General features: G+C 36.7%; 1 protein-coding gene across 2 annotated transcripts in view; it reads right to left on the minus strand.

The window, feature by feature from the left end:
• The window catches only part of LOC115211994 (tyrosine-protein phosphatase 99A), a 303,146-nt gene that overhangs the window by 51,381 nt on the left and 226,691 nt on the right, over nucleotides 1-25,074 (minus strand). The window contains exons 7-12 of one of the 2 annotated variants that reach the window (XM_029780776.2): nucleotides 24,252-24,366; nucleotides 21,054-21,248; nucleotides 15,914-16,009; nucleotides 12,473-12,648; nucleotides 10,012-10,138; nucleotides 2,259-2,306 (exon numbers count right to left, since the gene is read on the minus strand). In XM_029780776.2, coding sequence (XP_029636636.1) covers nucleotides 2,259-2,306; nucleotides 10,012-10,138; nucleotides 12,473-12,648; nucleotides 15,914-16,009; nucleotides 21,054-21,248; nucleotides 24,252-24,366 — 757 coding nt within the window. The remainder of the gene's footprint in view (nucleotides 1-2,258; nucleotides 2,307-10,011; nucleotides 10,139-12,472; nucleotides 12,649-15,913; nucleotides 16,010-21,053; nucleotides 21,249-24,251; nucleotides 24,367-25,074) is intronic. The other variant, XM_029780777.2, reaches the window with a different exon arrangement.

The raw sequence follows: 25,074 nt of genomic DNA on the forward strand, positions 1-25,074 counted from the left end.
GTAAGAAAGGGTTGCATCAGTAGTGGGCTGATACTTTATCTTCCCTAAAAGATCTCAATATTGCTCAAGATCTATACTAAATTGTAAACTAGAAATTACTCAGAATTTCACTATATCTCCCCAAGTAACAGTTGAACATGACTAACATAAATCTTGCTTTTTCGTATGCATCGTCAACCTTCTAATATTTTTCAAACAACACACCAATCTCATTTACAATCCTACCATAACAAATAACTTAATAGGAAAAGACTCTAGACTCAGCAGAATTCTATTTAGTATCCAGAGTAAGTACGCAATACAAAAATTAAAATAAACAGTTTTATTATATCTATTTGTCACATTACAAATTACATTAACACCTAAATAGTTAACCTCATCTACAAAGCTACCATTCTTATTTGTTACAAGATCTGAATATATTTTGCCAAGCAAGTACTAAAAATAATTGTAGTTAGGAATAAAAATATTGATATATCTGCACCAACAAGCAAAAGCTTTGGCTGAACCAAACTTTTCAGTATATATTATTGATCTTTTAGCATTCAAACTGGCCATACCAGGCCAAAATATTCCAAATGTTTTATGTTCAAACTGGCCAGATCAGGCCTCTCACAACAAGCCTAAAATATCTTTCTAAAAATAAACAAACACATCACTGAAATCTAGAAGCTACGGCATAAATGCATGATTAATTCTGAACTGTGTGACATCATAATCTAAATGCTAAAGCAGGGTTCTCACACATTTTTATCTATGGACCCCTTTGATTACTATTTTATTCTGGTGGACCCCCATAACCATTTGATGTTTAAAAACTAGTTTTAGAGAAATTTTTTCCAAAGTTTCTATTTTGTTTTCAACACATTGACTTGTGTAGGTTGATCTAGGTAAAAAGTTAGAGAAAGAAACCTGGCTGTTTCTTGGAATACATACAATATGTTCTAAGCAAAATTTTTTTCAGAGGCCCCTTAGACTACAATTGTGGATCCCCAATTTACTATTTAGTCGTTCAAAAACTAGTTTTAGAGAAATTTCTTCCAAAGTTTTTATTTTGTTTTCAACACATTGACTTGTGTAGGTTGATCTAGGTAAAATGTTAGAGAAAGAAACCTGGCTGTTTCTTGGAATACATACAATACGTTCTAAGCAAAATTTTTTTCAGAGGCCCCTTAGACTACAGTTGTGGATCCCCAATTTACTATTTAGTCGTGTGGACCCCCAAAATCTTATATGGACTCTGGATGAGAACCACTATGTTAAAGAGTCAAGACAACTAAATTCACATGAAGATAAAATATCTGCTAATGAAGGGCTATACTTACCATCCATTGTAATACCCTTAATTTGTTTAAATATCCTCACCCACTAAAGTAATGAATAATGATAAAGCTAATTATCTCCATTAATTTATTCTTACTTAAGCAACTAAAACCATTACAGATATAAAAGACAAATTCGTTATTTCTAATGGCCGTACCTTTACAACCTTTGCTAAACACTATATCAATAACTTTAAATATAACTTCTCTTTTGAGATATAGATTAGTATATAGTGTAGAGAAATCATATACATACATAGTCCAAACTACTTTAACCTTTTGCAGCTTGCTTAAAATTTCTTTACTGGATCGTACATTCCAAAGTAAGCTAAAACCTGAATTGTAAAAAAATTCCTCTGCAATACTTAATAAAGGTTGACCTAACAACATTTAATACATCATCAATATAGGTAACTGTTTATTGGTATACTCTCTTGCATCTGCAATAAATCCATTCTTCCTTTTTTCGTTCTGTTTTTGAGGCTGGTGTGTCCTTCTTACAAACACTGAACCATGAAGTAGGAGTGCAATAAGATTTTTACATTTCACTCAGAGGCACAATAACTGTAGTAAGGTCTGAACTTAGGACCATATACTGGTTAGCAGCTCAACACCTTAAGCTCGCAGTCATAATAAGATATAACATTTTCTTTAAAATATATATAAAAACCACCACTGAGCATAAAAAACACACATAACGTAACAACGTAAAAACAGGAGTAGTGTAGTATTATTAATAGCGGTAATCATAGTAGTAGTGGTAGTAGTAGCTGTAGTAGTGATAGTAGTAGTTTACTTCAAACACAAGTGATACACAATTTACAAGACATGCTCAAGTAAAACATACGTCATTAGACAAAGTAGCACAGAGCGCACAACAGTTAACCAGACAGATAGAGAGAGAGATGAACAGAAGGCAGGACAACAGAGTAATACCTTGTTTTCGATATGCAATGATCTCCTTATCTCTGGAGCCCCTATCTCCTACACAGTGAAGAAATCAACAATCAATGATAGACGGTTGGATGAAAGGCAGGATGAATAATGAATGGATGGAAGACAAAAGGAAAAGAAAACAAAGATAAAAAGCAAAAAAAAAAAAAAAAAACATGGTGAGAAGTCTTAAAGAGAAAGAAAAACAATTACAGCGGAATATCAAATATAACATGGTGTGGAACAATAAACGGAAGAATAATAATTAGTAAACTGGAAAATGAAAAACAAAGGCCCAAGGAGTGGGTGTTGGGTGAAGGAAGCTATGAATGACTTTAACCATTTGGCATTTAAACCAACCATATCACACCCAAATATTCTCTTTTGTGTTCAAAGTGGCCAGATCTGGCCTCTCACACCTACCCTACAATGTCATTCTAAAAATAAACAATCACATCTTAGAAATCTTGAAGTTACAAGACAAAGCATGATTAATTCAAAACAATGTGAAAAGATAAGTATTAGAATAGATAAGTATTATGTTTGACAGAGTAATCTGATTGCTAAAGGGTTATTCAGAATAGTATGAACTTACACAGAAGTGCGTTGGGTGGGAGAGCAGAGCCTTTCAATTGATATGCTCTTACAAAACCTAAAAAAAAGTGCACACGCTCTCGTTGATAATTAAGATCCAAAAGAGAACCACAGAAAGTTTTTCAGGACTTGCATAATGTAAAGTAAATTCTCAAAGCTAACAAAATGTGTTGTGCTTAACCCTTCAGCATTCAAACTGGCCATAACAGGCCCAAGCATTCTATCTTGTGTATGTTCAAACCAGCCAGATTCAGCCTATCACGTGTATCCTAGAGTGTCATTCTAAAAATAAACACTCACATCAATTAAGGCATGATTAATTTTAAACAAGCGAATCAATAAATATTACATTAGACCAAGTAATCATCATCACCGTTTAACGTCCGTTTTCCATGCTAGCATGGGTTGGACAGTTCACCTGGGGTCTGGGAAGCCAGAAGATTGTGCCAGGCCCATTCTGATCTGGCAGTGTTTCTACAGCTGGATGCCCTTCCTAATGCCAACCACTCCATGAGTGTAGTGGGTGCTTTTTACGTGCCACCTGCACTGGTGCCAGACGAGGCTGGTAAACGGCCACAATCGGATGGTGCTTTTTATGTGCCACTGGCACGGGGGCCAGACGAGGCTGGCAACGGCCACAACCGGATGGTGCTTTTTACATGCCACCGGCACGGATTTTACGTGCCACCGCTGAATGCTAAAGGGTTAACACTTTTAATACTAACCTGCCTTAGACTAAACTGCCCCAAATTCTACACCAGTTTAATGACAAAATTGCTTCAAAAATTGTTCATTATTTTTACAATTATTTGAAACAAAAACAGTATATTTCAATAGAAATATAGTAAAAAGGGTTCAAAGGATTTCAACACAATATCTGCAGAAGACTATAAATAAACAACTTGGAAGTTTTGAGTTCAATAATGAGAGTGTATGTGTATATATCTATGTGTGCAGCTCATCTTTATTCTAAGCAATCTGCAAATAATATTGTTACTTTTTTGTATAAGATTTTTGGAGAAAGTGGGTAGAGTAGGAATTCATCATGTACATCTGATGAGAACCTTAAAAATGCAAGTATAAAGTAGAATTTGAGCAGGATGGGCTGCTCAACCTGAAGAAAATTCTAACTGGGTCCCACCTGCAAGGTCATGTACTGCTTATCATGATATGAGATCACCATGTCACACATGATACATGTGTCTAGTGTACCCTCATCAGCCAGGTAGTTATGATAGCTACTTTGAACTTCGTACATTTGTGCCCCAGTGTCAATTTGATGGCATGTGCCACTCTCTCTCAATGATAATAATAATAATCCTTTCTACTATAGGCACAAGACCTGACATTTGGAGGAGGAGGATAGTTGATTACATTGACCCCAATACTCAACTGGTACTTATTTCATCAACCCTGAAAAGATGAAAGGAAAGTCAACCTCAGTCAAATTTGAACTTAGAATATAAAGACACGAAATGCTGTTCAGCATTTTATCCAGTGTGCTAACAATACTCCCAACTTGCCTAATAATAATAATAATAATAATAATAATAATCTTTTCTCCTGTAGGCACAAGGCTTGAAATTTGATGAGAGGGGGAAAAGTCAATTACATCAACAAAGACGAGTGATTACAACACCCTGCTTTCACACACATGCGCAGGGTAATAATGAGACTTCTTGTTGTTACCAAACATCAAGACAACATTCCTGAGAATTAAATTTGCATGTAATAGCTTTGGAATAATGAAAATAATAATAAATCCTTACATTGTTGCAAAGTCAGAAAATTGTAGAGAAGAAACATGGCTTTGTATTATTGCCCTACATGATTATGTTACTAGTAATGAAAGACAAAGTCAATCGCTACTGGAATCCAGCTCAGAATGATAAAATGAAGTAATAAAACACTAAACTAATTCCTTCGCAAAATAACTAATAAAGTAGGCTTTATCAAAAACAGTGAGTCCAACAAAAAGAATTTTGTTTCATTCAAGAACATGAGAAGTATTTAGTATAGTGTGTAGTAAGCAACATTAAGAAAAGGAACTATAAAATGCTATGAAAACAAAAACTACTTCATAATTAAAAAGGAATTTGCTAGAAAGATTGCTGAGACCCCCCTCGGTCATGACTGACCATGGGATTGCACTCTAGAAAGTTACCCTCCCAGGTACAAGTTCAGGAAAGGTTGTTTATGGAAGACCAGCAGTCGCCCATGCATACTGGCCTCCCCTCTCCACGCCACTAGTGTTATCCAAGGGAAAGGCAACAGCCAATACAGCTTGGTACCTGTGACGTCACAACTCATTTCTACAGCTGAGTGAACTGGAGCAACATGAAATAAAGTGTCTTGCTCAAGAACACAACATGCAGCCCGGCCCGGGATTTGAACTCACAACCTCACGATCGTAAGCTCAACGCTCTAACCACTGAGCCATGTGTCTTCACTCTAGAAAGATTATAATCAATTTAAAACCCAAAGATTATGTCACCTGTAAAACCTATGAAATCACCATAAATACCACAGGATATTAGGTAGCATGTGATAACAACAAGGAAAAAATGATGGGAAGGTAAAAAAGAGAAAAAAAAGAAAGGCTGTTTGAGGGTGAAAGTTCAACAGAGGAAGTAGGATCTGGAAGGTGGCAGCAAGGTTTTATACTTGAAATAAGGAAAAAGTAGTTATATTACAGGATTTTTAAATATGCGTGTTTGTGTACAAATATATACAGACACATGCATGAAAGCCTTGTGAGTGGATTTGGAAGATAGAAACTGAAAGAAGCCCATATATATATAGTACTATGCTTACAAGGAATAAGTTCTGGGACTGATTCCTTCAACTAAAACCCTATAAAGTGGTGCTCTAGCATGGCTGCAGTCAAATGACAAACATATAAAAGAATACATGTATGCCTATATTCTTATAGCATGTGCTAAGAAGCTTCCAATCCATGTGGTTTTGGGTTCACTCCAACAGTGTGACAACTTGGACAAGTGTTCTCTATTATAGTTCCAGACCAACCAGGGCATTCAGTAGTCAGAAACTGAAAGAAGCTTGTTGTGTGGTTGGTGTGTGTGTGTGTGTGTGTGTGTGTGTGTGTGTGGTGTGTGTGTGTGTGTGTTACTGTCTCTTCACATCTACTTTGCATGAGAGTTGTAAAACAAGTGTCATCATCAAACATATTTATAGTTTTCCACAAAAATATGTCTGATCATGGGGAGATATTACCATACTTGGAGTCAAGTGAGGGTTGGCAACAGGAAGGGCATCTGGCCATAGAAAATCCAACTTGATAAATTCCATTCAGCCCCATGCAAGCATAGAAAATTGGATATTAAATGATGCTGATGACAATGATGATGATATATATTTACATAAAAGGAAAGCAAAAGATAAATTTAAGGAATTTAGACTTACCATTTTCCAATTTAAGAAATCCTAAGAAATAGGGTTTTTAAATTTATATCTATCTTCACTCAGGCCTCTTCCAAGTTAAAAATGCTTAATCTTATGAAATCGTTTACACTATAAAACTCAGGCTTACTTTTCATATCTTTATATGGCATCTTAAACTATTTTATTCTTCAATAAAATGGGATTTGAGAAGAATTGAAAACTATGTGAATTACCAAATAGCTACAGTGGAGTTGCTCCTGCAACTTGGCCTATCAGATAAATAATTTAGTGACTAGCAATCTTACCTCATACACAGAACACACTCTTGTATGCATACATACAAACATTATACTGTCAAACAATCAAACCTACGCCAGCATGGAAATCAGACACATTTGTTTACACAAGTGAAAGCTGGACTCATTTCAAAAGTCTGTTAGTTGTTGGATTTGTCTGGTGAAGCTCATAATTGGATAACTGGTGATGTTTCACTAGTTATTTGCTTCATCAAACTATGTATGTGTGTGTATATATAGTCTGAGGGAGTACATATATATAGAGAGAGATTTATAGACATATTACTCGAAGACTTAAACGAAATAGAAGAGGATATAGCTTCACATAGTGTAGAAGACAACTGGAGATTTCTACAGGACAACCTGCTGAGAGCCACTGACAAGATCTGTGGATGGTGCAAAGTCCCCTCTTGACCCAAAATAACATGGTGGTGGAACAATGTTGTTGACAGGGCTATTAGAGAAAAGAAACAGGCTTGGAAGGACTGGAAGAATGGTAGTAGCAGGGAATTGTATCAGACTGCCAGAAGAGAAGCTAGGAGACAGGTTTATTTAGCTAGAGGGGAAGCAGATAAGAAAAAATTTGCCAATGTTCTGCGCTGTGAGGACCAAAGACTTGAGGTATTTTGTGTTGCAAGACAGTGTGTGAAAGAGGATTGTAATGTTGTAGGAGAGAAATGTGTCCGCATGGATGATAGTTCTCTTGCATTAAATGGGGTTGCAAAGAGAGAGGTTTGGAGACGCCACTATGAAAAGTTGCTGAATAAAGAAAATGAATGGGAGAAAGAGAGTCTGCCGAATGTCGACCCAACAGAGGGACCAGCTATCTGAGTTGACAGTACCTTGATAGATAAAGTAATTAAAAGTATGAAGACAGGGAAAGCCCCAGGCCCATCAGGAATTACTGCAGAGATGCTCAATATATCTGGTAGTGTCAGCATTAGCCTAGTCACCCGTATAGTTAACCAGGTGATACACGAAGGAGTCATACCCAATGACTGATGTAGCAGCATAATAGTCAACTGCTACAAAAGTAAAGGTAACACTTTAGATACAAAAAATTACAGAGGTATCAAGCTGTTGGATCAGGTAATGAAGAAGGTCATAGCCCAACTAATTAGGGAGAGAGTTAGTTTGGATGAGATGCAGTTTGGGTTCATGCCAGGGAAAAGCACCACTGATGCTATATATCTGGTAAGACAGCTGCAGGAGAAATACCTAGCCAAAGATAAGCCCCTGTACCTGGCTTTCGTTGACATGGAGAAAGCCTTTGACAAGGTCCCCCGATCCCTTATCTGGTGGTCAATGAGGAAACTAGGGATAGATGAATGGTTAGTGAGAGACATGCAAGCCATGTACAGGGACGCTGCTAGTAAGGTGAGTACAGTGAAGAATTCCGGGTAGAGGTAGGGGTCTACCAAGGTTCAGTCCTCAGCCCCCTCCTATTTATCATAGTCCTCCAGGCAATAACGGAGGAATTCAAGACAGGATGCCCCTGGGAGCTCCTCTATGCAGATGACCTTGCTCTAATTGCTGAGTCACTATCAGAACTAGAGAAGTTTCAAGTGTGGAAACAAGGATTAGAATCGAAGGGCCTTAGAGTCAACCCAGCTAAAACCAAAGTCCTAATAAGTAGGAAGGTAGGCAAACCACAAATCCCTTCAGGTAGATGGCTCTGCTCGATCTGTAGTAGAGGCGTAGGTAGAAACTCCTATAAGATGTACCCAGTGTAAGCTATGGACACATAAGAGGTGCAGTAATATCAAAGGAAGGCTAACTGGGAAGATAGCTTTTGTATGTGGCAGATCCTCGGGTGCAATAAACATTGAAAATGCACAGCGAACAACTTCCGCCACATTCCAGGGAGAAAATCTAGAAGTAGTTGATAGCTTTCGTGACCAAGTCAGTAGCGGGGGAGGGTGCACTGAAAGTGTAGCTGCTAGAATAAGAATAGCTTGGGCAAAGTTCAGAGAGCTCTTACCTCTGTTGGTGACAAAGGGCCTCTCGCTCAGAATAAAAGGTAGACAGTACGACATGTGTATGAACAGCCATGCTACATGGCAGTGAAACATGGGCTGTGACTGCTGAGGACATGCATAAGCTTGCAAAGAATGAAGCCAGTATGATCTGATGGATGTGTAATGTCAGTGTGCATACTCGACAGAGTGTAAGTACCTTGAGAAAAAAGTTGGACCTAAGAAGCATCAGATGTGGTGTGCAAGAGAGACGACTGTGCTGGTATGGACATGTGGCGAGAATGGATGAGGATAGCTGTGTGAAAAAGTGCCACACTCTAGCGGTTGAGGGAACCTGTGGAAGAAGTAGACCCAGGAAGACCTGCGATGAAGTGGTGAAGCACGACCTTTGAACTTTAGGCCTCACCAAGGAAATGATTAGTGACCGAGACTTTTGGAAATATACTGTGCTTGAGAAGATCTGGCAAGCCAAATGAGACCATAATCTTATGCGTAGCTTTTCCTTCATTGAACACTAAACTCTACTTGTGAAGACCTGTTGAGGCAAGTGAAATCAAAATGAAATTTGATGACCCATGCTAGCGGGGTGCACAGAGCACCATACGAGTGTGATCATAGTACTTATGCAGTGAATAAAACCCCTCATATTCTTCATTCATACATACATACATACACACTCACACACATACAGAGAAAGACGGAGATGTACATATATGCATGTGTGTATACATACAAGCACACACTATCCATGAAAAATATAAATAAATGTGACATACTTTTAAAGTGTACTAAGTGATTCTTCAATTGCTGTTTGTTTTATATATAATTATACATAAACCAGACATTAACTTCACACACACACACACACACAGACATACTGATCTTTTATTTTCGGTTGATTCAGTCTATTACAACTGAATTCCAGTGGCATTCTGCTTCCTTTCAGATGATATCCAAAGTCATCAATGATGTCAAGGAATACTTAACAAGGGTTGCAGCCATGGGAATACTTAACAATCACCAGGATCTTGGTAGGCAGTCTCTTCCAATGGCCACATCAAGGCTATCAATTTGGCTGAGAATAGTCTGTTTTATATATATATATGTATATCCAGTTGAATACGTGTACCATTTACCAGAAGTAGATTGTTTCTTTGTCTGCATCTTTCCTTGGTTGCTTCACACCTATACACACACACACATATATCTATGTAGACTCAGACACACATATAAGTATCAACTGGACACATATAAACCTCATAAGGTACATCACAATTTGACTAATTAGGTATTTATTCACTCAAAGTGCTCAACAATTAATTATATCACACACACACATGCATATATATATATATATAGAATTATAATTATATTGATAATTAAACTGCCCCTGCAACAAATACAAAAAAAATGGGTAGTGGGAAGGGTGAGGGGAAAGGGTAGGATAGGGTAGAATATTGGAAGATAAAAGCTGAAAGGCCTTCTTACCTTTAAGTTCAAAATACATCACTTCAGAAAAATTACCAACATGGGTCATCTGTGAAAAAATGCTTTTTGTATGCCCAGCAACCTTTAATGAATATTTTTTATTTGGAAATAAATCTTCTACTGTTGCCTGGAAATAGAAAATGGAGACATGTTGATGCCTGCAGATAACAGTTGAAACCAAATACGTACACTGTTTCATAATTGTTCAAGTACACATATGCAAATGCAGCCTCACTTTGTTGTTCCTACAAATATGCCTTAACTTTTACATGCATGCAAACCAAATTTTGATATGTGCAGACGACATAATGAACATACATCTCCATATACATACATCATCACACATTCCTACTCTTACATGTCACATAATTAGTCCTTTACATAAGACTTCATGTATACACGAGGCGGGTACTGAAAAGTTCCTGTCTTTAAAGGTATCACGAAAGGCTTGGTTGGAGGCCCAACCTTCCAAGTTCTTTCACAGGGTTTAGAAAAATTGAAGGACTGCTGTAATAAGCATGTGAATCTGAGAGGAAAATATGTTGAATAAAATCATAATTGACTGATCCTTGTATGTTTTCTTTTACCCAAAACCAGGAACATTCAGTACTCCCCTTGTACTTGCATGCACATACATTATCTATCATGCCTATAGTGTTGAGCATGAATGTGCACAGAAGCAAATACACACTCTCACTTCTCAGTATTGTGCACATGAGTGTGCATGAGCATGCATATATATGCTTGTATGTATAAGCATATATTTGTGAGTACACATCCATATGTCAGTGTATGTATGTCTACGTATACATGTACATATGTTTGGAGGCATAGGTATATACATATGAGACTGTGGGGTACCAAAGGGCAAATGCTTTCTACATTATCTCAAGCAGACCAAAACCTTGAGTGGATTTGGTAGAAGCTAAGTGTAAGAACCAGTTATGCGGGTGTATATATATACACACACACACATATATATATATACACACATACACATATATATTCTCTTTCTCACTCTTTTACTTGTTTCAGTCATTTGACTGCGGCCATGCTGGAGCACCGCCTTTAATCGAGCAACTCGACCCCGGGACTTATTCTTTTGTAAGCCCAGTACTTATTCTATCCATCTCTTTTGTCGAACCGCTAAGTAATGGGGACATAAACCCACCAGCCTCGGTTGTCAAGCGATGCTAGGGGGACAAACACAGACACACAAACACACACATGCATATATATATATATATATACATATATACGACGGGCTTCTTTCAGTTTCCGTCTACCAAATCCACTCACAAGGCTTTGGTCGGCCCAAGGCTATAGTAGAAGACACTTGCCCAAGGTGCCACGCAGTGCAACTGAACCCGGAACCATGTGGTTGGTAAATAAGCTACTTTCCACACAGCCACTCCTGCGCCTATATAAGGAACTCCCACCTACCAAATTCACTCACAAGGCTTTGGTCAGCCCAAGGCTACAGAAGAAGACACTTACCCAAGGTGCCTCATATGCATATTTATATGTATACACACACCACACACACATATATAGACAGTGATAACGTTGCTGCAATCTGAGAATGGACAATAATAAGGAATTAAGGAAGCAATATATCATGTTGCCTATTGGAATGTATATACATGTTGAGGGGAGGGGGAGTATGAGGCATTCTAAGGATGCACCCAGACCCATAAATTGCATATGGTCACAACTAATATATCAATATTAATATAGTGTGAATTCATATGTATTCCATAGCTATAGAAAACCGACACAAAAATGTCTTCATTCATTCTGATATGCATATTCTATAGGGAAGCATTTCATGTCCCTGGCATGAATGTAAATGCATGTTTGCTATTTTAGAGGCCAGTGCATGGAATGATCTGTTTCTATAATCTATAATAATGTATTAACAGGAATGTGCTATGCAGTGGTAGTCTATTGCACTGTTTATTGTTGAACTTATGGATATTTATGCATGTGCACACTGATGCATACAAGTTTACACTAAAGATTAGCTGCAATGTTCAGCAAGCATATGCTAAAGGTTAATCCAGCTCTGTCTTATTTTTTTAAATGATAATTTAATACAACCTTCATTAGCACCATCCGAGCGTGGCCGTTTGCCAGCCTCGTCTGGCACCTGTGCTGGTGGCACGTAAAAAGTACCCACTACACTCACGGAGTGGTTGGCGTTAGGAAGGGCATCCAGCCGTAGAAACATTGCCAGTTTAGACTGGGCCTGGTGCAGCCTTCTGGCTTCCCAGACCCCAGTTGCACCGTCCAACCCATGCCAGCATGGAAAGCGGACTCTAAACGATGATGACGTATGTAAATTAAGGTAGCTTTGACAACTATTTCTAGCATAACAAATGCTCTGTCATGGCCTCAATATACTGTAGAGACCAACAGATCGAAAACAGTGTTAATGTAATGCTATTACAGTATGCCTTACTTCACTTTCAGTATTGGCTATCTTCTTTGTAATCTGGAAGGAGTTTCTGTCGAGGCGGGTGAGCTGAATGAGGTAGCCATCGATGTCCTTGTACACCACCTCGGGTATATCCCACTGAACATGTATGCTGGTTGGTGACAGCACTGTCAAGTTCAAAATGTTTGGGGCACTGGGACCTGAAAGGTAAAATTTGAAACAATTGAAAGATGTTGCATAGTCAATGATAATTAAACACTATCTCTCTCTACACACTCACTAACACATGCACACACGTCAGCTTTACTGGATTTGCAAAATGAACATCATATGGAAAGGAGGAAATTCATTGTAGCAACAGAATAGATTTAGCTTTAAAAAACTGAAAATGCTCTTTCTATCAATCTAAATATATATATATACAAAACCATCTCTGCCTGTGTGGATTGTTTTCAAGTATTTTGGTTTTTCTGGGAGTCTTTTTTTAAAGTAGAAGAAATAGCTAACGTTTTTTGGCTGCTATTTCTAAACTTTGGTATGTGGTAAAGCAAATCTTTGCTGAACCCTAATTATTAAGTATTACTTAAGTTTACCATGAAATGGTCCTTTTTTCATGCCAAATTCTACTTGGTGAAATTATTGATTACTTCTTAATTAATTAATTTTACCCTTTGTTATTATATATGTATATATATATCACAAGGTTTCACTTCTCAGATAGACATTGAATCATTCTTGAGCAAAATACTTCATTTCATGTTACTCCAATCCTCTAAATTGCAAATAGGTAATGTGTTATATAAATAGGTAATGTGTTATATAAATATAAAATAGGCAATGTTGGCTTGCCCACCTAACCAAAGAAGTGCTATCATTTCAAAGCTACTAATATTGTGAGGAAACGCATTGTGACCATTGTAACATCTGATAGTGTGGTCAATACAGTGATATACAGAATACTTTTTTTTTTATAAAAAATTTTTTTTTTCATTTTACATCTGACTACATACATACATACAGTTGAAAATACAGTGGTACCACTCTATATAAAACGCTCATATTATGGACAGAATGAACTTTCAAATTTAAAGAACACCATAAACAAATCCATAGAGCCAAGCTCAACCTACATTGTTATTTTACATTGAGAAAGGTTTTTAAGCTGAAATACTGTAATATAAATTTAAAGTCTAAACCTTCTTTTCTTATTTTGGCTTGGGATTTTCTTCCTTTACTTCCAACAGGCATTGCTGTAGTGGTTTTCAAATCACTTTTAATTATTTCACAACTAGTGTATCTGTGCTGTCAGAAATGACAGCCAGAAAATGATACGGAAAATAAAATTAAAAGATTACAACCTTTAACTTAGTAATAGCTTCAACACCACGCTTCTAGTGAAAATCTAACTACCAATGAGTTCGCCTTTGTTTTGGATGGTCATTTACCAACATTTTAATATTATTACTGCTTCCACATCTACTCAACGCAACATAAAATTGTCCACGGCTGAATACTAGTGATGGTAGGATGATACTAACATCATTGAAGCTCTACCCTTGTGATTTGTTTCTAGTCATTGCAAATCCTGGAATAACAGGAAACTGTTTACTCATACTAAAGGGAAGGATTGTCTCACTAGAACACTAAGTATTTTTCCATGAATAAAAAAAATCCTTGATAGACAGCACTAAGATCCGGGTCCCATTGAGTAAACCTCTCACTAGGTTCAACTAAAATTATCAGTGAACTGATAACAAACACTATATACCATAAATAGACACACACATTGGAACTGAAATATCAGAGCAAATGATCTTCATAAAATAGCAACAAAACATTTAACCTGTGAAATGATTCTTCTGAATGTCCGCCTCTGCAGGCATATATAATGTAGTAGGATGTGCCGGACATGACAGTATCAACAGTCTTTAACTTTTCTTTTTAATGATAATCCTGTTAATATCTATTTCAAGAAAAACCTTTCCCAAGATCTTACATTGGAATAAAGAATACATATTTGATTGTTAACTTTGTTACATTTCCTCCATTACAATATACATATATATAAACATATACACACACACACACACACACACAAATACGTATATGTTTAAATACATGATGACAAAAATATATATATATAAAAACACTCCCAAACTGCATTCCTATCACAGCTGTTACTCTCATTTCACCTCCTCAATGATGTGTGGACACAATGCTCTCTTTACCACTCCCCCCTCTCATTGTTATTACTTTCTCTCCCTCCCTCCTACTGCATGATCATTTTGGACAAATATATATATACACACACACACACACAAGTATATAAAAACTCATTATTATATTAGATGATTCACATAAATAATACAATTGATATATAAAGGCATTTCTGTGTTGTGTTGAATCAAAAGTTTTGTAATATTTTGGTCACTTATTTGCTTTATACATCAAGTTACAACAAAAGCAACCCAGCATTCAAAGTGGAGGTCATCAAGTTGTACCATCTGAAGCCACATTTCTGCTAGTTCCTTCATCCCGGGCTCATACCAGTTCTTGTACTTTGAGGTGAACAACTCCTTCACTGAAGCTTCCACTTCCTCTTGGTTAATGAAGTGTTGTGACTGCAATAAGTGAGCCATGGATCTTCCAGTTGAGCCCAAGCTGGTGTGCAGTGACATCAAGACAGGAAGCATTTTATTGCATAGCAAATTATTTAACTATGTAGTCATAAGTGATATCGGAATTCCAAAGCAACTTCTCTTTGGCTAATTCCCAACAGGAAGGTCAGTTGGAAGGGCACTCTTGCACCTCAAAGACAAACTAAAAGACAATCTGAAGCAATGAAACATTCCCTTTATTCCTGAGGAAAATAAAGTATCAGAATGCAGGACCTGGCGCCAGTCCTGCTTCTCCTCAGTTCAAAGATTTGAGCAAAGTCGACTTACACTGGGACCAACTTCATGCAAGCATGAAGGCACACTGGCAAAACACTGCTCCTCTAAATGAAATCCTTACCTGTCATTGTGGTTTTGTGACATGAAGTAAAGCAGGCCTTGCCATCCACTCAAGAATACACATAGTTAACGATCCACAAGCACTCAAAAAAACTCAGTCCTCAACTTGTTCCCTTTGCTGAAAGGCTTGCAAGGCACCAGCAGGCCTCAAGAGATACATTCAATACCCATAGAACAAGATTACTGCTTTATTTTACTGAACCCTCATTTCAGAGAGAATTCATCATATGTATGTATATGCATGCAGTAGAATTTGTTCATTTGTTTGAAGCTACAAGTTCATTCTAAGTTATCCATTTCTGTTCTTAAGATATTTGTGTGCTTGCACACGTTTGCTTTTTGTGTGTTATGTGATCATTTGTAAATGCATGTAATTTTTCACACAGCCACAAATGGAATCATTAATTCACAAACCAACAAAGAATGTTAACAATGAAAGAAGTTGGTATACCTGAAACATCAGTTAAGGCTGGATACTCATTGCTGAAATTGCCCCGCCCACCTCCTGTGATGGCAGCAACTCGTGTAACATATTCTGTATAAGGCTCTGGATAAATGAAAATAGACAAAACAATAGAAAATAATTTTACAGAAAGGGCCAAGTGAAACATTTTTACTAATTTTCCAGTTTTAGATTCTTTTCAATATGTAATGAATATTAGAAAATGATTTTCTTTTTTCTATTCTTGGTTTTCATTTTGAAATCATTTGTAAATTAAGAACAAAACCAGAAATTTGAGGGGAAGGGATCAGTTGATTAACTTGATCTCAGTACGTTACTGGTACCTCATTTTATTGATTCTGGAAGGCATACAGCAAAAGACAAAAAAAAAAAGAAAGAAAAAAAAAACTACTGCAAATAAGTCTTCATCCAACCGGTACCAGATGGAAAAGCAAATGCAAAAAGACAAAATAATTTACTATTCCAGAGTGATGGTTTGATACAATTGTTAGAGGTCTAGAAGAGATGCTTAGAAATATTTGCATTCTGAATATATATAGTTTACGTACCAAAATTCATAGTTAAATACACAACCATGAGACTACTCTGTCCAACCAGCAGCTGGTTGGTGTCGATAAGCTAGCAATGGCATGCCTAAGCTTTCATCCAGCAATGGATTGACAATAACTGAATAGAATAGATAAACTAATTACTGGACACCAATTAATAACAACAATATATCACATACATCTTGCTTTGCCCTCCTCACACATTACTCCACCAACAAATATATTTTTCTTTACCGTGATCTTCATTACCTGATCCAACAGCTTGATACCTCTATAATTATGTGTATCTAAAGCGTCACCTTTAACATTGTAGCAGTTGACTATGGTGCTGCTACACCAGTCATTGGGTATGACTCCTTCATATATCACCTGGTTAACTATACGGGTGACTAGGCTATAGCCGACACCGCCAGATATTTTGAGCGTCTCTGCAGTGATTCCTGATGGGTCTTCATATCCTAAGCTTTTTACCATACAGCCACGCCTTGCACCTGCAAACTAAATTCTCAATTTTCAAATATGTATAATAATGGTTTAAATTACTACCAAACAATGTAATCATCATCAAGATGATTGACATTATTAGTATTATTATTAATTATTATAATTATTACTTCTTAATGACATTTCTTTGAATTTTGTGTTCTGAGTTCAAATACTTCTGAGGCTGACTTTACCTTTCATTGTTTTGGGACTCAAGAAAATAAGTACCAGTTGAGCAGTAGGGGTTGATGTAATCGACATAATAACTTCCCCTAAAATTGCTGGCCTTGTGCAAAAATTTCAAATTATTATCATTATTACTAGCCTTAACATCAGAGTTTGTGTGTGTGTATGTTTTTGCATGTGTGTATGTATATATATATATATATATATACACACACACACACCTGTGTGTATATGTATATATATATATGTACACACATATATACATGAACTGGCAGAAACATTAGCACGCCGGGCGAAATGCGTAGCTGTATTTCGTCTGCTGTTACGTTCTGAGTTCAAATTCCGCCGAGGTCGACTTTGCCTTTCATCCTTTTGGGGTCGATAAATTAAGTACCAGTTACGCACTGGGATCGATGTAATCGACTTAATCCGTTTGTCCCCTCTGTGTTTAGCCCCTTGTGGGTAGTAAAGAAATATATATATGTACACACGTGTTTGTGTGAGTGTGTATATGTATATATATATATATATACACACACACACACACATACACACGTGTGTATGTGTGTATAAACCATCTTATAGATGTGTATATTTGTATCTGAATATCTGTGTGTAAACGTATATTATCATCATCATCATTTAATATCCATGTTTCACACTGGCAGGGGTGGGTGGGTTAATGGATATTCGAATGTGGAGTGATTAAGTCAAACGAGAGATTACAGGGATTAAGTGTCAGCTGGAACTGTTAAAGGTCATAATTTGTTATAAGTGAAAATAAAGGGAGGGAACTCTATTTGACGTCTATTTGTCTGTTCTTTGCTTTTGAAAATATTTGTTTGTCTGAGAGCTAGAGGAGTCAGTGACCAATCGTTTTCCTTCTTTTGTAACGTGGGATTACAATAGAAAGGGAGTTCACATGTTTATTTATTTTACAGCTCTGCTGTTTGAACTATTGAATGTCTACAGTTGTAAGAGGGAAATTTGTTGCCAAGGAGGAAACTCCATGTTATTGAATGGAATATACATGTGTGTATATATATATATATATAATATATATATATACACATTCAATATATATATATATATATATATATATATATATATATATATATACATACATTCATATATATATATGTATACATACATTCAAATATATATATATATATTCAATATATATATATACATACATTCAATATATATATATACATACATTCAATATATATATATATATATACATACATTCATATATATATATATATATACATACATACATTCAATATATATATATATACATATATACATACATTCAATATATATATATATATACATATATACATACATTCAAATATATATATATATATATATATATATAATATATACATACATTCAATATATATATATATATACATACATTCAATATATATATATATATATATATATATATATACATTCAAAATATGACCGCGTGTGTACCGCTGGCAATTTTTTTTCCTCCGTATTCCCTTCTCTGGATCTTTCCTTTTCCTATGTTTCTGAAGAAGAGCGCCGCTCGAAACGTAAAACCCTCCTTCTTCCCCTCCTTCCTGAGCATCCAATAATACTATATTTGTTCCACGTCTTCGCGTTGTTGTGTTTTCTCTTTGTGTTTTCACGTTTGGATTAACTATATATATATATATATATATATATATATATCATAATAATAATAACAACTTGTAGATGGCAATTCAAAGGTTTCATTAATGCATCACAATATATGTGTCTGCATCCCCCATTTTCATTAGTTAGGAACTTTTCATAATCATAAAATATTATTTAAAATTATTCTTGATATCTTAATATCTATGAATCTGAAGTCTTTGATTGCCATTACAATGTGGGTGCTTCTTCAGGTGCTACCTTACACTGAGAAATGAAATTAAAAGGTGGTAGCCAAGAACGTGAAGCATAGGAGTTTTTAAGAGTGCATTTTACCCAAAACACACGCACACATATACATGTATGTATATCATTAGATAGTTGTCCATAAGTCAGAAAAATAGAAGAATAAAGAGAGCAATTATATTTAAATATCATTGAGTATATATCTGATCAGAAAGTTACTTATGGGTTTGCACTAACTATTCTACTTGAGAATGCCATAACCAGTAATATACTGCTTGACAATATTAAAAAAGGTATGTGAATGTGTGTGCACATACACATATATAATCATCATCATTTAACGTCCATTTCCATGCTGAAACAGTTCAACAAGAACTGGCAGGTCAGAAGACTGCATCAGGCTTTGCAGTTTGCTTTGACATGGGTACTATAGCTGGATCCCCTTCCTAATGCCTGCTACTTTACAGAGAGTACTGGGTGCTTTTTGCATGGCACCAGTAGCAATGAGGTCACCAAGTAACTTGCAGTACAAGAGCCCCCGGGGTAGTGCGGGGAGTAGTACTGAGGGACAGAAAAAGGTATCACCATTTAATAGTCTTTGTATGTGGCAGATGCACAAGTATAGTAAACACTAGAAATATACAGAAAATAACCTATCAAATACCAGCAGGGATACCTAGAGTAGTTGATAGCTTTCGTTATCTAAGTGACCAAGTCTTCAGTGGAGGTTGATGCTCTGAGAGCATAGCTGCTAGAGTAAGAATAGGCTGGACAAAGTTCAGAGAGCTTCTACCTTTGATGGCAACAAAGGGCCTCACCCTCAGAGTGAAAGGCAGATTGTATAATGCCTGTGTGCAAACAGCCATGCTACATGGCAGTGAAACATGGGTTGAGATGGCAGAGAACATGCAAAGGCTTAAAAGAAATGAATCTAGTATGCTCTATTGGATGTGTAATGTCAGTGTGCATGCATGATTGAGTGTAAGCGTCTTGAAAGAAAAATTGGACATAAGAGGCATCAGATGTTGTGTGCAAGAGAGGCATCTGTACTGGTATGATCAAGTGATGCATACGGATGAGGACAGCTGAGTAAAGAAGTACCGATCTCTAATTGTAGAGGAACCTGTGGAAGAAGTAGACCCAGGAAGACATGGGACGAGATGGTGAAGCATGATTTTTGAGGTCTAACAGGACTTTGGCAATTTGCTGTGCATGAGAAGACTCACCAAGCCAAGTGAAATCATAGTTGTGGCTGGTGCTGGTGACACATAACACCTTCCATGCCAGTGACACCCACTATATAGTTGGAATGGTTGGTGTTAGGATGAGCATTTAGACTGGAACCTGGTGCAGCTTTCTGGTTTACCAGTTCCATTCAAGTTATTTAACCCATACCAGCACAGAAAGTGGACATTAAATGATGATGATCCATGCTGGCATGAACTGGATGGTTTGACATGGACCCAATGGACCAAAAGACTACATCATGCTCATGCGTCTGCTTTGGCATAATTTCTACAGCTGGACGCCCTTTCTAATGCCAACTGCTTACAGTGTGTACTGGGTGCTGCTTTTGTGACACTGGCAATGTTGAGGTTGTCATGCATATCACAAGACTACAAAACCTTCTCTCATACCTTAGGTACGAGAGAAGAGGTTGGAGTAGAGCAGGTTCCTGTTGTAGAGACTACTCACATTTAGGAGACAGAGCAGTAAACAGCGGTGATGAGGTATCTAGGTGGTACCTTAAGGTACAAGGTGAGTGGTAGCAAGGGGAGGCTGCAAGATTGCCTATGGTGGAGTTGGGTAAAGAGTAGGAAAGATTGAGAGGAGGAGGTGCACAAGTCGAGGAGATTTAGAAGGATGCATGGAGGAGAGTAATAACAATGACACAATTGACAGGGATGAGGGGGTGACATGTTTTGGTAGGATCGAGAGAGACAGAAAGAGAGAGGGGGAGAGGTATAGTGCATATGGGAGAAAAAAATGGTGTAAAATAATAACATGATTAGAACACTTACTTAATCCTGTCACAAGTGCTGACATGGGATCTTGTAAGCTAGTAGTGATGTTTTTAGTGAAGTTCTCCCCATTATATTGCCATACCAATTGGTAACCAAGTAGCCGTCCATTGAGTTCAGTAGGAGCTTCCCAGTTTACACGTAGAGAACTAGCATGGACATGAGTACAATGTGTGATCCGTGGCTTGTTAGGCACTGGAATGAAATGAAATAGAAAACATGTTAGATCTCACATATAGACACACAATATTATAAGAATGCATTGAATGGCAACCAATATATCATCATTTAACTTCAACATTTTCTTTCTAATGACAGAATCTTCACTATTACACACACACAAACACCAGAACAAACATCCTAAATATTTCAGCAAACAATGTGTAATATCAGTGCTTTTGAATGCTTTGTATATATTCTATCATTCCCAATAGTGCTACGTTAAAGTTCACTGTATGACCCTTTGCTTATGAGATTAATCCATCAATGGGTAACTTGTACTTTCCTTAAGTGACAGTGCCAACTCTCACCAAGGTCAATTTAGCCTTTCATTATTCCAGTGTCAAAATATAAAAAAAGTACCAGTCAAGTACTGGGGTAAATAAGTTTAAGAAATTGTAGAATTTGATCAGACAAGGTCTTGCTTAAGATGAAATTTCTTCAACCTTCTATGTGGTGCCTGATGGACTTCATACTATCAAATGCAATTAACTAAACACCAAGAGAAATTCAAAACCATGTGCCTTTGTTAGAAATGATTATCTACATGTCACATTCTAGAAATGATTATGGAGAATATCATTATGGAAGGCAAGGTGGGAGAGATAAGAGTGGGTCAGGAAAGGGGGATCAGAAAGTAGGAGAATGTTCTGCAAGGTATATAAGTAATGAGGAATGAAGTGTATAAAGGGACTGACAACAGGATAGCATCGATGGCGAATATGAGAGAGTACTGAGAATCATAGCAGTAAAAAAAGATGAGGTGTAGCAAGTCTAAGGTGCAGCCCAGAGGAGAGAGAGAGACAACTGAAGGCATAGAAAAGGGTGCTCAGTGGAAAATAATAAGGGAATGGATGATAATGAAATTGAGGGGTGGATGTTAATAGGAAGTATTACCAGAGGGAGAAGGAAGTAACTAGTAGCACAAAAGGGTGGGGCTGAAATGTATTGACTCTCCTCTTAAGTGAATACAGCAGCTAAATAGCACCATAGTCACAGGAGTGATAGGGGTGGGTGTCAGGGAGATGAAATGTGTGAAATGCTCGAGGGGGACATTGTGTGCAACAAAGGGCCCAGTATGTATAGGCATAAACAAGATGCTTTTAGGACCTCATTTTCGCAGTGATAGATTGGCCTTCTTGAGTACAGTGAATTACTGATCATTTTAGTCTTTTGTCACCATCTCCATGAAGCTCAACACCTTGAGATCAGCTCCTACTACTTTTTCCTATGTCTTCTTGGGTCTCCTTCTTTCACAAGTCACATCCACTTTAAGTGACTGGCATGTTCATATAGAGCTATTCTGATCAATATGCATCACATAATCAAACCAGTGCAATTTTCTTTGTTGCATGCTACATTGGATTTCTCTTATGCCTGATTTTCCTCTCAACGTACTTGCGCTTTGTTGTACAAGCATACTGACATTGCACATCCAGTGTACCATGCTAGTCTCATTCCTCTCTAGTTTTCACGTTTTCAGCATTCAAGGTTCATGACTCACTAGCATGTAGTATTGTTGTCAATGCACAAGCATCATACAATCTGCCTTTCACTCAGAGATAGAGAGACAGACAGACAGACAGAGAGACAGATTTTGTAGCCAACAGGTATAATAATAGCTCTCTGGACTTTTTCCATCCTCTTCTTATTCTATCAACTATAGTTTCATAACATCCCTTTCCACTGCTAATTAGTTCACCTAGGCATCAGAAACTACCACCTGGGGGAAGGGGAGACTCCAAGACATTTGAGAAAATATATTTCCCATGTATCTTTAGTATACAAACAGTACTTTTTCTGTTAACCTTCCGGTGATACTTTTCTAATTCTGTTACAGATTTTGCTGTGCGAACAAGGTCATCATCATATAATAGTTCCCAAAGGTAACCAGTTTTACGGCCTAGAGGGCTATCATAAATAGAAAGGGACTGACAACTCAACCCTGGTGTATTGCTACCTGTAGTCTAAATTTGTCAACTTATGATTAGTTCTTATCTTGTACATGGCTTGTATGGCTTTCACAAGCCATTTGTCTATTTCTAGCTTCCTCAGAGACCATTAGATCACAGAGTGAGGACCTCTGTCAAAGGATACTTCCAGATCAATGAATGCCAAGTACAATGGCTTATTTTTAACTGCATATTTCTCCTGCAGTTGTCTTACTTAGAAGATAGCAACAGTTCTACTTCCTCCTGGCACAAAACCAAGCTGCATCTCACCTAACCTGATTCTATTCCTAATTAATTGGGCTATAACTCTCTATAACTTTCATGACCTAGTTCAGCAATTTGATATCTCTGTAGTTACTTCTATCTAGGCATCTCTTTTACCTATATTTAAATCCAACAAGAACAGCTACAATAGATCAAATGTTAATAGTACATCAATTTTTTACTTACTCTCTGAGCTAGTGTTCCCCAACTAGGATTCTCTGGAACCTTAGGGTTCCAAGAAATACTGATAAATAGGCTAATTATATGCAAATGCCATTTGCAGTAATGTTTATTTTATTCAATATTCATGATTTTATTGTGCACACATTATATTCCTAAAGTAGTAAAATCCTGCTATCTATAGGTAGTAAAGTAACTCTACAGTAAAAATTACCTCATAAGAAATTGTAGGGGAATTTGATGAGACAGCGTCTTGATAAAGATGGAATTTCTTCAACCTCCTACGTGATGCTTGATGGATTTAGCATTACCAAACTCTTTAAACACAGTTTGATGCTTTATTTACTTTATGAAATTTAATTTTATGAGAGAGAAATAAAATGATAAATAAAGATATATATAATAATTATTACTCCCCAAGAGTAAAAATGTTTGGAAGATGTATTTATAAACAGTTGTATGTATATTACTCTAACCATTCCCATGTTGCTCTCCACCCCATCATCACTTACCTACTTAGCTACATAGCTACATTTGAAATAACTAGAGTGTAAGTAGATATAGGCATTGTCAAAAAACTTACAGCCTTCCATTGTTTGAAAGAACAACACACCATCAGGTCCATCACCCTCAGAATTGAAAGCTTTCACCAACACAGTATAATTTGTGTATGGACGCAGCGCCTGCAGTTCAATACTCTGAAAAGAGAAAAAGCATGATGGTATTAAAGATGAGTAAGATCACTTCACAAAGAATGAAAGCAATAATTCTGTTGACAGTAACAACCACTTGTTGCTATTTTCCTCTCAAGAATAGATTTGTCTTGAACTTTAATCCATTTAATACATAATCAAGAATGTGGAAGAGTTTAGTGAAGTAATTGTAACATTTTTTTTTATTTATAGATATTTGTAGGTGGTGACAATGGTCAACCTCCAAGACAACTCTGATCAACAAGACCCATGATCAAAAACATTCTGTCTATGACCATCCCATCTTTCTAAGATATGTAAAGATTACATTCAGGTTGCGAGTGAACACAATCGTTAATGAGCACTGGATAAAATGCTTGGTGGGATTTGTTACAGCTGTGAATTTTGAGTTCAAATCCCACAGAAAGCAAGATATGTCTTTCATCTCCTGAGGGTCAATAAAATAAAGTTCCAGTCCAAAATTATAGATTGCCAGAATTATTAGAGCATTAGATGAGATGCCTTTGGGGCGATTGTTCTTACTCATTGCATTTTGAGTGTCTAGGTAGGTGTGGCAAACTCATCTGCATGTAACCAACAAATTAATGTTTTGTAAAAAAACAAATATTAAAAAGGCAAATAAAAACTGATTTTGTATTTTTCCACAAAAATTACACAATAAATATGTAGAACCTGTCAAGGAGCCACCAGGTC

This window comes from Octopus sinensis, linkage group LG5 (genome assembly GCF_006345805.1).
Source record: "Octopus sinensis linkage group LG5, ASM634580v1, whole genome shotgun sequence".
In the NCBI taxonomy this organism is placed as follows: Eukaryota; Metazoa; Mollusca; class Cephalopoda; order Octopoda; family Octopodidae; genus Octopus; species Octopus sinensis.